This window comes from Dicentrarchus labrax, unplaced genomic scaffold (assembly GCF_905237075.1).
Source record: "Dicentrarchus labrax unplaced genomic scaffold, dlabrax2021, whole genome shotgun sequence".
In the NCBI taxonomy this organism is placed as follows: Eukaryota; Metazoa; Chordata; class Actinopteri; family Moronidae; genus Dicentrarchus; species Dicentrarchus labrax.
The window spans coordinates 17,220,496-17,232,365 of NW_026136708.1; the positions used below are offsets into that span (position 1 = coordinate 17,220,496).

General features: G+C 42.8%; 1 protein-coding gene across 3 annotated transcripts in view; it reads left to right on the forward strand.

The window, feature by feature from the left end:
• The window catches only part of LOC127368168 (pleckstrin homology domain-containing family G member 1), a 41,116-nt gene extending 29,586 nt beyond the window's left edge, over window positions 1–11,530 (forward strand). For all 3 annotated transcript variants that reach the window (XM_051408690.1, XM_051408691.1, XM_051408689.1), the window contains 12 exons: window positions 1,744–1,894; window positions 2,242–2,373; window positions 3,329–3,511; window positions 3,621–3,716; window positions 4,094–4,180; window positions 4,598–4,631; window positions 4,812–4,904; window positions 4,999–5,060; window positions 5,173–5,358; window positions 5,463–5,582; window positions 5,688–7,530; window positions 8,459–11,530. In XM_051408690.1, coding sequence (XP_051264650.1) covers window positions 1,744–1,894; window positions 2,242–2,373; window positions 3,329–3,511; window positions 3,621–3,716; window positions 4,094–4,180; window positions 4,598–4,631; window positions 4,812–4,904; window positions 4,999–5,060; window positions 5,173–5,358; window positions 5,463–5,582; window positions 5,688–7,530; window positions 8,459–9,465 — 3,994 coding nt within the window. In that variant the 3' untranslated portion in view covers window positions 9,466–11,530. The remainder of the gene's footprint in view (window positions 1–1,743; window positions 1,895–2,241; window positions 2,374–3,328; window positions 3,512–3,620; window positions 3,717–4,093; window positions 4,181–4,597; window positions 4,632–4,811; window positions 4,905–4,998; window positions 5,061–5,172; window positions 5,359–5,462; window positions 5,583–5,687; window positions 7,531–8,458) is intronic.
• Window positions 11,531–11,870: the final 340 nt, after the last annotated feature.

Here is an 11,870-nt window from a genome sequence, read left to right on the forward strand (position 1 = left end):
ACCCATTTTCTTGTTGTCATTGTCATCCTATCTCGATCTCACCTCCACATAACGTCTTCCCAGCGTCTCACATGGCTCCATTGTGTACATTGATCAATGCGTTACCGTTTTTTTCCTCCCTCCCTGACAAACTGACACGCTCCATAGAAGCCACCACAACAGGAGTCAAAGTGTCTACCTTCAGTTGTGCCTCAGGGTGTCTTTACCTCCTTCCCTCCCTCCCTACCTCCTTCGTGCTCCATTTTTTTCTTCCATTCTTTTATTCTCTGCCTATTGACAGAGTTACAGCTCACTCACTGACAGATGGGGTATTACACTTGTCACCTTATCATACCCAACGCTGATAATGTTTTATTAAGCTCAGTGTGAGTGTGGTCCTATGGGACACCTGTGTGGATCACTTGGGAGGAATGATGTTTTGTGTGTCAGTGTGTATATTGTGTGTGATTTAAATAGACTGAAACGTGAGGCTTTTTTCTTCCTGCCAAGACATACTGCACACACCTTCTCCTCCGGCTTTTTTTCTTTCACAGCGTTTGATAAAGAAAGGCACGTGGGGATGAAACAATTTACAAGCTAATGAGGACTAATTGAATGCTGATTTTGTGTGTGTGTGTGTGTGTGTGTGTGTGTGTGTGTGTGTGTGTGTGTGTGTGTGTGTGTGTGTGTGTGTGTGTGTGTGTGTGTGTGTAAATGGGTTATTGTCAGCTGTTTGAGATAGACCTTCTCCCACATCCACACCACAGCTGGTGACCCCAACCAAGGTCACACACGACAGACACACACACACACACACACACACACAGGAGACACTCACACACAAATACACACACACACACACACACACACACACACACACACACACAGGCTGCAGATGTATCATGGTCATGCTGAGCTCTAAGGTCGGGTTTCCTCCAGAACAATGTGAGGCCTGTGTGGAGCTTCACTGGAATTTAGGCATGCAGACATGCACATGCATGCGCACTCACACACACACACACACACACACACACACACACACACACACACACACACACACACACACACACAACGCAAAGAAAGTTTTGGGACTTTCTTTCTCAGTCTATTTCCACAGTGCATGTGTATGCACACACACACAAACACACATACAGCCTACATTTGTTTGTGAAAAAGGTTCTTTCTTCCTCAGTAGGTCACACAGCAAACTAGCTCCAATGACCAATACATTCAAGTCTTTCAAGGTTGTACAGTGCTGTTTTATATACCAAAAACCAATTAGTGCTGTCTAGGAAATTAACAAACGCTCAAATGCAATTTGAGATTGAGATCTGAGGAAATATAGAAATATTTAGAAATATACAATCTACTATTGGCTTCAACCATGAGTGGAATAAAACAAGTAAATTAGAATAAAAAATTAAAAAAGTAATTTTTTTCTAATGTAATATACCCAGCAGTGAAATATAGTTCATTGCATTGAACATTAAAGGATAGATTCACCATTTTTCACATGTGCCCATATGAACAAGTTTTGTTTGTCATTCTTCCTGTTCATAATGGCCTGGTCCTGTGTGAAATATATTCCAAAGTTCATCTGAAGACAATGTGAGACTTCCCTCTGTGTGATTTCTGTCCACTCTGTGATGAATTTTTCCTTTTTTTTGTATTGTTTGCCAGGACATACATTACAAATCTCATCACTGTCAAATTACGGTTACTATAAATGCCTGATATCTTATTCGCTGTGTTTTGTCTCCACAGGTCGGTGGCTGTGCTAACAGAGTGCATGAGGAACAAGGCGTTGGCCAAGTTTTTCCGCGAGCGCCAGGAATCTCTGAGGCACTCCTTGCCCCTGGGCTCCTACCTGCTCAAGCCAGTGCAGAGGATCCTCAAGTACCACCTACTGCTGCACGTACGTCAGACTGTCGTCACACAGCACACTCTTATTCACAAACAATTTTACCCACATACATGCAAGCACAAGACTTTAATGCTGTATACTAATACAAATAGATAAATAGTTAAATAACATTTTCTGACTCAAGGACAATCTCCACCGGAGAAGCCAAATGTTTAGCCATATGGTGCTCAGTATGTATGTTCCTGTGTATGTACATGTGCTTGCATTAGAGTGGATGCATGAGTGTGTGTTTATGTGCAGGAACACACACATGGGTGCCTGTATTATGAGTGCACCCCTTTGCACGTGTCTTCATGTGCTGACTCCCAGCATTGTGTATGTGTGTGTCATCTTTGCAGGAGATAGCCAACCACATGGAGAAGGACACAGAGACCTACGAGGTTGTGCAGGAAGCCATAGACACCATGCAGAGAGTGGCCTGGCACATCAACGACATGAAAAGGAAACATGAGCATGCCGTTAGACTGCAGGTACAACAAGAACAAAAAACCTAAATGAGGAAGATACAAAAATGTCTGTCTATTTGGGGCTGTCAGTACAAACAAGTGTTGTCCCAGTTGCTCAAAACGTTGAGCGTGTGATCTCCTCCATGATGTATCCTGTACACTTTCCATGTCTCTCATTATTCCTATACCTAAAACAGACACAGTAGTTTCAAGCCTTTCAAGGAGCCGATTCTTTTATTGTTCTGCAGAACAGTTATGTGAAGGTTTGAATCAGCCAAGGCTCTGATCCTCCCCACGTCTTACGCAAGTCACTGCGTTTTCCACTGGGCTAATGATGGCCTTGCATAAGGAGGACACATAAAAGGGATGCTTGTTTCTTTTATCAGCTGGAAGCCAGAAGGGTCAAATGAATGCAGGAATGTGTGTGGAAGTATTTACTCCGTGTCTGGAGAATGGATTGGCTCAATTGAAATTTTTGTTGTTTTGTCCTCTTCATTTTTCCTCATCCATATGCCTTTTTTTATTTTTTTTTACTTACTTTTCCTTAATCTTTTTGTTTTTTATTGTCTTTAGTGTTTCTCCCCCCCATCCAGTTGCACAACAGACATCCTCTGTCCTCCTCTTTAAAATACCAATTATTATTGTTTTAACTTTTATCTATTAAAGGTTTTGTGTTGCTTCGATTTCTCATACTGTACAGCATTTGGTAGTTGTCTTTTTAAAAGTGCTATACAATTTTTTTTTTATTATGATTCATCTTGCATCCTCCCTCACTACCTTTTTCACTAATTTGTTGCATCTTTTTTCTGTATTTTATTTAAGTTTTATTGCTAATCTAGATCAATTTAGAATGTTTATTTTTATGCAATATTTTTTTTTAATCTTCAATTTTGTATTGCAATTGTCTTTTCTGCTAAATAAAATATACAGAATTATTTGACTCCCCACATTCATTTTTCTTTTTTGGTGGCTTCTGCAGGAAATCCAGAGCCTGCTGACCAACTGGAAGGGCCCTGACCTGATTGGCTATGGAGAGCTGGTCCTTGAAGGAACCTTTCGTCTGCAGCGAGCCAAAAACGAAAGAACTCTCTTCCTGTTTGACAAGCTTCTGCTCATTACCAAGAAACGAGAAGAAACCTACACATACAAGGCTCACATACTGGTGAGTCCGGCTATTCGAAGCATGACATGTCCCAAAGTGACACTAAATATACAAACATTTCTTCTCAGTAAAAGCATTTTTAACACAACTTCCTACCTGTCTTTTGCAGTGCTGCAACCTGATGCTGGTGGAAGTTATTCCTAAAGAACCACTCAGTTTCAGCGTGTTTCACTACAAGAATCCCAAACTTCAGCACACGGTCCAGGTATAACAACATTGAATAGCAGAGCACACGCATCATAAAAGAAGTCAAAGTCAGTGTGAATGTAATTACATGTTATGGTTCAACTATGCTGCTACCTGCAGCATTGAGCAAGAGTGGAATCAGAAAGTGTGATGATTATTTGCAGGTGTCTGATTGTTTTGTAGAGCGTCCAGGCTCACCTCAGTGAGTTTGCTCAGACATGTTGAGTGCTTAGAGGCTATTGCGGCCATCGTTGTTACATAACCTTTGTGTTTTGGACAAGCGCTGAAAAATCTAAGACGTAAGAAAGTCATGTTCCAAATGCTTAAAGGTTTACCCCAACCCTCTCTTTAAAGTTCATGTCTGATATTATCTTCTTTGTGATGTTTTGCCCCCAGGCCAAATCACAGCAAGACAAGCGCATGTGGATCTTACACCTCAAAAGACTCATACTTGAAAACCATCCTGCCAAAATCCCTGCCAAGGTAAGAGCAGCTTGTCTCCTGACAGCTCCCTCTCTGTTAACTGATGGCGTAAACACAGACTTTGAGTGGGATGTATTGTAAATGTCTCCATCTTTCATTCCCCCTGATTTTTCTCTGTTTTTCCCTTCATGTGCTCTGATTTCTTCCACTCATTTATTTTCATCAAGCCACAATCACTTCTCTGTCTTTTCATCTGTCTTTGGTCATGTCCAAGTGGAAAGTTAGGATTTGTCTCAGGGGGTGAAGGTCACAGAGAAGTTCACTGTGATTACATAAAGGGGTTGCTTGTTAAGTGTCAAACCTGAGCAAAATTGTTGAGCCAGGCCTGTAATGTGTCGCCACCTAGTGTCAAAGCTTATTTTAATCAATAGTCTAACTGGTTGAACTCACCCTTTTTTTTTATTACTTGGATTCTAGGCTAAGCAAGCAATTTTGGAGATGGATGCAATGCGTAAGTGCCAATTTACATAACATTATATTTTACTTAAGAATTACTTAGAATTACTTAATTAAAATAATATTCTAATATATATTTATTGTTATGTTCTTTTTGTCATAGGGTTTTACCATATTTCAAGCATTTAAATCATCATGTATTTGTTGTGTGACATCTATTCTATTGTTTCTCCAGATCATCCAGGGTTTCATTATAGCCCTGATGGAGACAAGAAGGATTCCCATCAGACCAAGGAGGGTCCTACCCCTCGTAGAGGACGCAGGAAAGGTAAAACACTAAAGAAATGTACACACCTTTTTCCACACCTTGCAAGGCTCAACTTTTAAGAATTCACCAATAATCCATTTGTTTGACTTGCCAGAACCTCTATCCAAATTACTGAAGAATGCCAGGCAAAATGCTGCCAACACAGACGGTGAAAAGGTGAGTGATGCCCAGAGATGATGAACAGTTGAGAAGCATGAGCGCAGACTCATACACACACATTCAGACGGACGTCGTTTGACTAAACTCTTGCAAACCTGACCCTCTCCAGCGAACAAGTCTGGGAGCCACCCTGCTTTCCCCAGTGTCCCAGCTGGCTTTGGGCACTATTGGTCGCAGCCGCAGCCTCATCAACCAATCACAGGAGTCCCTGGACCCCGGCGATCACTATGACCACAGTGACCGAGAAGAAGAGCCACATCAGCAAGATGCTGATGATGAAGATGACAGTGGCCTGGTGAGTTTAAAGTGATATTCATTACATATTAACTTCGCTTGAAGATTGCCCCTTCATCTTTAGTCCTTCAAACATGTTGTTAATGTGGAAAACTCTGCATTCAGGGAGGTGGAAAGAGGCTGCGAGTCCCTGGCAAAAGCAGCAGGAAGAGGCTGAACCCTCAGGCATCTGTCGATAGTATAGAACAGTGGAAAACCTTCAACATGAGCCCTTCAGACCTACAGGTATTAATCACAAATATACCATGGTACTTTAATCTACTTCAATTTATGTTTTTAGACTGCCTCAACTACCTGTAAAACAACAACTTCTCCTTCCCTCTCCTACAGAGAGCCAGAGAATCCCTAGTGAGGGAAGGAAGTCACCACCCACCACTTCTCAGGACACCTAACGTGATGGAGGAACCTCCAGAGACCCCCATTCCCTCTGTTATAGTCACAGAGAGTGACCATTCTGTGAGGAACATCTGGGCAGATCACCGTGCTCGCAGGGCCATGTTCCCCACCCGCCAGCGAACCATGCAGCCTGATGACGAGGATGAAGACATCTACCAGATGTTTGTCCCCACAGAGCCAAGTGGACCGGAACCAGAGGTGCCCTCGGAGAGGTCAGAGGCCACCTCATCGCCAAAGACAGCTCGGCCCTGCAGCTGGCACGTGGAACAGGTGCCCACTGTGCAGATTGACCCTCCACCAAATGGGAGCAGAGTCCTGCGGAGGGCGAGCAGTGCTGGGGAAAAGGGTACGGAGGCTCGACAGAGTCCTGATGATGACCAGTCTGGTCACAGCAACTTGGAAGTGATCCACACTGAATCATCCAGCAATGACATATCTGGATCATCCTCAGCCGAGCAGTTGACGATAGACGATATTGAAAATGTGTATGACAACATCAGCTATGAGGACCTGAAGAGCATGGGCCTCGTCAGAAGAGACCCAGAGGAAAGCCAGTCACAGAAAGAAACTTCTACAGATGCACAGAGTTCCCAGGGCCAAGCAGCAAGGGTACTAAATGCTCCAGAGGTTCCTGGGGTCACAGAGCCTATGATTGAACCTGAGAGTTCTTCGGAAAGCAACAGGTCCTCGACACAAGAGGGGAGGCCATGTGGGACATGTGACCTGAAGATAGTTGAGGAAAACGTCTATGACACCATCTGTTTCAGGGAGCCACCACCAACAGAGCTTAAAGGAACGAATGAAGGCAACAAACAAAAACAAGAAAGGGACAGTCCACTGGCCTCTGAACAAGACCTGACTGAAAGCCTTAGAGGGTTTGTATCTGAGGAGAGCCTCCACTTTGGAGAGGATGAAGGACCAGACACCAACCAGCCAGATTTTTCCTCCTCCTCTGCCTCCGAGACTTTCTCTCAGCGCTCACAGAAAGGGGATAAGATGTCAGAGCAGGTTGATGAGATCTGGAACGACCTGGAAAACTACATCAAGAGCAATGAGAAGAAAGCTGATAGACTCCCTGCTGCTTTCCCTGTTAGTGCCAGTGAGTCGCCTAAGAAGGCTCCCTCAGTCAAAAACAGTCCTACAAAGAGCCCCATTGTAACTACAAGTCCTCAAGCAGCCAGCCCTCCAACCAAGAGTCCCCCAACACATCAGTCTAAACCCCCACCTGTCACCTCCACACCGTCATTCACCATCCCGGTCATCAACCTCCCTGACGTTCAAAGTGAAGGCACCACTGCAGAAGAAAACCTTAGCCCTGTTCCTACATCACGCCCCCTTCCGGTCACCCCAGAGCCCCTCCCAGGCACAGTGAAGAACATTCGTAAAAGACTGGCTCGCCTCAGCAGCGGCAGCTTCCGCCTAGAGGACGACGACCTGGTGGAACTTCCTCAACGAAACACACCTCCAAGGGACAATTCCATCAAGGACATTCATAGCTTGTTTCCAGGGGAGCTGGCAGGTCTGGACTCCCCCCTGGCCTCCTCCTCTCTCCTGCTGAGTGAATCTGTGGACTTCCCCCTGGACCTGATGGATAAATCAAAGAGCCGAGTGTTCCTGATGGCACGGCAGTACAGCCAGAAGATCAAGAAAGCCAACCAGCTGCTCCGCATGAGGAGCATGGACCCTGGAGACTCTTGTACTCGGGCCAGAGCGGAGAAGAAGCAGAAAGATCTTGCAGCCATCTTGGAAGAGAAGAAACAAGGGGGCGCAGCTATAGGTAACTCAAAACATTTAACTCTCAGAATGATAGTTTCTGACTGTTGATAGTCGCAATTAGGAATGTACTGTAAGCTAATATAAAGCTTTACATCACATCTTAACTGTAAACTGTAAACTTTTACCAGACCTGGACCTGGGCCTCGACCCTAACCTTGGTGCAGACAAACCATGTTTTATAAATACATTAACAAATAAAATTTAATTTACGTGAATCTGTCTCCTCTGGAAGATACTCAAAACTGCTTAATAAGGTCACTGTTTGTGCCATTGACAATCTTGCAGATCAGATCAGTACATCCCTACACATGACTATATGTGGTTTCATGTTTTTAAGACTAAACTGGATTGTTTTTTTTTTTAATATTTCAAGTGGCTCTAATCCTTATCTTTATAATGACAATGGATCAAATGATTAAAGTGTAACATGAAAGGGGTTGTAGTGATGAACACACGAGAATTATCACCCAACTCTGCAGTTCCCTTCAGCTCTGTGTAGCTTTCTAGCATCTTTCAGCTCATTGTTTTGGTTTTTCCAGGCCACTACTGTTTTACTATGTTGTTTTATGAAAAAAGCTCTGATAATACCCACTGCATTCCACCTGCCCAGCAGACAGAAAGAGTTAGCAACTAGCTGGTGAAATACCCTCAGGAGTTGGTAGAGACCAAAAACGGAGCTAAAAATAGAGTGAATCTTGTACCTACAATAGCAAAGTTGCAAAAAAAACCAACAACCAATGATTGCCAATGTTGCTCTGTATCTGCTGGCTTTGTAAATAAGCAACTGTATACCAATAAGTTCAAATTATCAACTACAAATGTGATAGTATGTCAAACTCTTTCCTGCTGATATTGCAGGTTTAAGAATAATCCTAATACAAACAAACCCTACTCACACCTTCTTTATGTCCTCTGTGTTCCCTCTTCAGGTGCAAGGATAGCAGAGTACTCCCAACTCTATGACCAGGTCATGTTTAAGGATCCTCCTGGTTCAGCTGGTCAGACCTCTGCTACCCCACATCACACCCATCCAGGGCTGCCATATTCTCCATCAATGCCGGAGACCTCACTGGAGGAGGACTGGCTCCACTCCACTTACAGCAACGGAGAGCTGGCCAGCTTCGTCTCCTCATCCAGCGAGGTGGAGGATGCTCAAGGGTCTTCTGCCCCACACCGCAGGCTTACCTCCTCATGCTCCATCCCTTCTCTCCAGACCTTCCCTCCCTCTCCCACCAGCCCACCGTCCCAGAGGTGGAGCTCGTGCATGTCGGCGCCAAGCGAAAAAGAAGAGCATGTGTACAGTTCCATTAAGAGACACCCTTCATTTAACTCTCCATCCTTGCCCTCCTCAAAGTCCTCCCCATCCAGTCAGTGTCAGTCAGTAAGCTCTTTGGGCAGCCAGGTGCAGGAGAAAAACCAATCTGGACTCAAATGTAACGGACCCACTGTTGATCGATCCACAGACAGACTCCATGGCCCCAGTCTGGGTCGTGCTGGTCGGCAGAGTAGCCTCCCAGAGCGCTCCACTCAGGGACAGTCAGACCTCACTTTACACGACGGTCAACAGGTGGTGGTCCTGAACCGGGCTTCAGCACTGAGCATTCTCAATGCCACCCAGAACTACCTGGCTAATTTTAAGGACAATGGGGAAGATGATGATGACTATGTAGAGATCCGCTCAGAAGACGAGTGCGAGCAGGAGCAGGACAGGTTGGCGCAGCGAAATGACAGCTCAGCCCTTTCCAATCAGAGCCGGGGACTTGTCCACTCCCAGAGTCTGCCGTGCACACCGGTGCGCTCCTGCGACCCGCTGAGGTCTCTGGACCGTGAACAGCTGGAGAAGTACCTGTGGAACGAGCCGCAGCAGAGCCAACCCAAAATCGTCCAGTCTCTGAGGGAGAAGTTTCAGTGTCTGAGCTCCAGTAGCTTTGCCTGAGTCTATACGACAATTACAAGCCAAATATATACAAACATACAGCATATAGCAACAAAAGGGACACTGCTGCTTTGCCTTGAATGCCCTACATCATTCAACATCATAGTTCACGAATAAAAACAAACATAACCCATCTCTTAACATAGATCAGAAGCACATTCTTTGATCGCAGAGATATTTGCAACAACTTATGTGAACACCTAAACTCTCTGTTACAGGGCTTCAATGTAAAATACACAATAGGTTACTGTTAATAGTCAAAATGCCACATCAAAGCCTGCATGTGAGCTGCCTTAGCACTTCCAGGTTCAAACAGTCTTCTCATGTATGTTTCAAAGAGATCTGGTGGGGAAACATTAGCAATAAAGGCATTCAGTGTGACTGAATGGGTTTTAATGTTCAAAGGAGTTCAAATTATTTTATTGCTTTACATGTGAGCCTTGTAGGGATAATTGGAGTTGTAAGAATTGATTCTGCCGGAGGACTTGTGCCAAGAAACTGTTGTACAGATACAGTAGTTCAGGATATCTGTTACCGATTGTAAGGAGTAGAATCTCTTCTGTGCCCAACATCTTAAACCGAAGTGCAAGCCTAAAAAAACTGATGATCTTTGGTGGATCTTGATGCACCACGTCAGGAGTACCTCTCCATGCTCTTTCTTTTAATTTGCTGTTAAGGTTATTTTTAACTGCATTTTACAGCACTAGTTAATCTTAACCTGTATAGGAGTGATGAACCACAGTGATAGCTAGTGTTTTTAATTGTGCTTACACTTTTAAACAGCTCTGAACAAGCAGCAGTTCAAATTTGCAGTCGTCAGATTTGCTACTCGGGCTAGATTGTCACTTTTAACTGCTTATTAGCGATAATTGTAACACAAGGATGCAATTGTAAAGAAAACATGTCGGCTATTACAAGATCCAATAGGTTAAGTATAACTGGACTTAGACCTGTAAGTCTATTTGAAGTTATTGTATTTCACTCTACCTACCACCTTTGTCATCAATAGGGTATCACGCTTTAAAATCAAGAGAAGATGCTGATATTTTAGATAAACTATAAGAAACCGTAGGACTTCATATTTATTTTGAATCTATGAGTAAATCGGAGATGTTTTTACGCGTTATGGTCTGGGGGCATCCATCATGTAGAGTGAAATGTGCATCTAAATAAGTCAATTATGTTTGTTGGTTTCTTTTTTTTAAATCACACTAATTTTAAAGTTGTTTTTTTTTAAGAGGGACCACGAAGGAGAGCATTAAGGAGAGATGGTTAAAAGACTACAGTACTGTATTTGGTGTATATTTTACTGTTTGTTTACGTTATGGGGAACTGTCACACTACTGATATCGCATCCACAGTCACAGAAAGAAAGCCACAGTCAGATAGGTGTCACTCACTTTGATTAAAGTTCATACAACTCCCCCCTTGAAACATACCCAACATTCACCACACACTTGTTGAAACTATCCTGAAAATAATCACTAAATGTGTTCTATTTATTTGAAAGCATCATTGTTATTTTGACCCTTATCACTATTACTCCAAGTCACAGACAAGTTGTAAAATAAAGTCAAATGTATTTATTAAAAGATGGTTTTATTCAGATTTAGGGAAGCAGACAAAATTTGAATCAAATACTGTGAATATTTTCATAAGTGGGTTTTCTATCACGCACTGCTTAATACAAGTTCCAGATCACAATAACACGTGAAAAGTTGAAAAGCACAATATCACGGGCCTACTGTTCATATCAGGAGATGTGCGTCAAAAACAAGTTAGGAATATGAAGTATTGTTTTTCATTGTACATTTTTGTCCTTTGTTTCGCTGGTGGGGATCGTCAGTCTTCATTGACTCTGTTTTGCACTTTTCTGTCTTTTTTTACATTTTATTTGTAAACACTTTGTAAAGATGTACATTTTAGGAAAGTTATTCTTGTATGCCATAGTTATGCTTTATAATGCTTTAATGTTTAAGTTAAGTGTACTGTATTTTTTTAACTGCCTAGTTGTCATTGCTCAACAAAACAATGTATTGGAGGTAATAAATTCAGATTAAACTCATCTCTGTGTATTTGTGGTTGTCATTGAGTAAATATGTCGCCATATTGAATATAGTACACAACAGCACCTGATTACCATTCAGAGGTTCATGCTCACCAGTATGAAATATTCATGCATTAAAGCAGAGCAGCCTACAAAATAGGACACAATTCAAGATAATAATCATCCTATTGTGAAGAATATGCTCAGTGAACAAACATAAAGAATTCCTGCTTTATTTTATAGCATGCAGATATGTTTGTCTTTTAAATCACATTATAGGGAAAATCAGTTTATATTGCAGAATAAAATATGGAAAGCATCTGACTCCCTTGAGGTTTCAACATAATGCTTGGTCCCC